A 1,858-nucleotide genomic window follows, 5' to 3' on the forward strand; every position below is an offset into this window, starting at 1 on the left:
GATCCTCAAGGTCTCTGTATAGCACTGACTTCAGGAACAAGCCATGGGCTGGGGCCACACGTGTCTGATGCCTGCCCAGTGGGTCCCGGCTCTCCAGAATCACCTTCACTTGAGTGGGTGTCAAGGCCCCCAACCCTACGGCCACAAGGATTGCTGTCATTCTCCGCACCTGCAACCCAAGGCCAAGACTGCCACAGTGGCCTGAGCCCCTGCCCCCGCCCCCGGGATTGCCCCAGGACAGAACCTACCTGTCTGTACAGGAAAGACTGGCTCTCAAACTCCAGCGTCCAGAACTGCAACCTCCTGGGGACACAGGTACCTGTGATGTCCAGGCCACAGGGCAGCCCCAGACCAGTTTGGCCCCAGACAAGGGAAGTGGGCTGGGCAGGGCAAGGGGCCTGGAAAAACTTTCCCATCCTCTCTTCATCCCAGGAGCCTCTACTGACCACCCACCCCTGAAGGAGACCAGTAGGAGGGAGATTGTTTGCGAGAGCGAGGGGCAGCAGAGCCTTCCTGGGCCTTGCTGTGGGGATGGAGCCCTCAGGCAGAGGAGCTAAGGTCCCGGCAACTGGCTCTGGGGCAGCTGAGGGAGGGGAGTGTGGCCAGCTCATCTGCTAGAGACCCAAGCCTCGGGCTGGGGGCTCTTTGGCGTGACTCCAAGGCTGACAGTGCAGAAGTTCCTCTTCCCTTCAGTGTGTTGGCCCAAACTGGGAAGGTTCTAGAAGTCAGCAGCTGCCACGAGGCTGGAGGCCCCCTGAGACAGTGCTGGGGCAGAAGGACCAACCCCCGTCAGGCTGGGCCGGAACCACTGGCCTGGTGCTCCTCCCCCAGTGGGACCTTTTCAGCAGCTGCCAAGACCCATCCACTAGGCAGTGAACTCTGGGCAAGGCGGGCAGCCCTCAGAGAAAGGCAGCATTCTCCGTGCTCTGTGCCCCAGCTTGGCAGGGACCCCGGCCTGGGGGGAGCGCACAGCTGCAGTTCGTGGGCATCACTGAGCAGCCCAGCATGCCCCACAGGTGTCTAGGGAGCTCCCAGGCTGGCCACGTCCTGCCTCTGCACTGCCCTTGCCAAGGACGGTGCTGAAGCTAAGTCCAGGCCCCACCATCTCCAGACGAGTGTGCAAGCTGCCCCTCCTCACCTGCTCTCCTGGGGGAGGACAAAGGGGCTGGCTGGGTCGGGGGACACTGAGGCTCGGCGCAGTGTGCGCACAGAGCTAGTGGATGGACTGCCGGCTGATTGGAAGGCGCGGAAATCATGTGTCCCCAGGAGGTGTTGGGCAGCTTCCCGCATGGCAGCCACATCCAAGCAGCTGCAGGGAGCCAGGTGAGCGGTTAGGAGGAAGTCGCCAGCCAGGTGGGCCTGGCAGCCCCCCCCACTCACTCTCACATCTGCAACTCACTCAGCCCGTAGTGCCCAGCATCGGTTTCGCTCAAACACTGACAGCTGGCTAGGCCCGGGACAGCCAGTGGCCAGGCGGTACAGGTAGGTCCTGGACGTGGCTGCATAGCGGGCATGGAAGTCGCTGGGCACTCGGAAGGCCTGCAGGACCCTGTGGAAGTAAGGGCAGGCACACCAGAGGAATGAAACCGCCACAAGTGACACCTATCCAGACACAAAGTCCTTTCTGACCAAAGCGGTGGGGGGGGGTGGGGGAGGGAGAGCAGAACACTGCGCACCGGATGGCAGGGTGCCGCAGGTGGGTGTTGAGGGCCTGGGTCAGGACCTCAGGGGAGAAGGGCGGCTGGCCTGAGCGGCGCTGGACATCCAGGTGCGCAGCGTTGCTCAGGGCGTGGACTCCAGCATCTGTGCGGCTGGAGATGATAAACTTGACCGGCAAGACCGAGTTCAGCCTCTCTGC

The 1,858-nt window shown here is 62.9% G+C and overlaps 1 protein-coding gene across 1 annotated transcript in view; it reads right to left on the minus strand.

Annotated features, from left to right (window-relative positions):
- Window positions 1-7: 7 nt before the first annotated feature.
- Window positions 8-1,858, minus strand: part of PUSL1 (pseudouridylate synthase-like 1) — a gene marked incomplete at its 3' end in the record, with an annotated part of 3,563 nt that continues 1,712 nt past the window's right edge. Inside the window, exons 2-6 of the mRNA XM_011386683.1 lie at window positions 1,677-1,854; window positions 1,400-1,549; window positions 1,139-1,309; window positions 249-303; window positions 8-169 (exon numbers count right to left, since the gene is read on the minus strand). Coding sequence (XP_011384985.1) covers window positions 8-169; window positions 249-303; window positions 1,139-1,309; window positions 1,400-1,549; window positions 1,677-1,854 — 716 coding nt within the window. The remainder of the gene's footprint in view (window positions 170-248; window positions 304-1,138; window positions 1,310-1,399; window positions 1,550-1,676; window positions 1,855-1,858) is intronic.

Source organism: Pteropus vampyrus, unplaced genomic scaffold (genome assembly GCF_000151845.1).
Source record: "Pteropus vampyrus isolate Shadow unplaced genomic scaffold, Pvam_2.0 Scaffold4870, whole genome shotgun sequence".
Classification (NCBI taxonomy): Eukaryota; Metazoa; Chordata; class Mammalia; order Chiroptera; family Pteropodidae; genus Pteropus; species Pteropus vampyrus.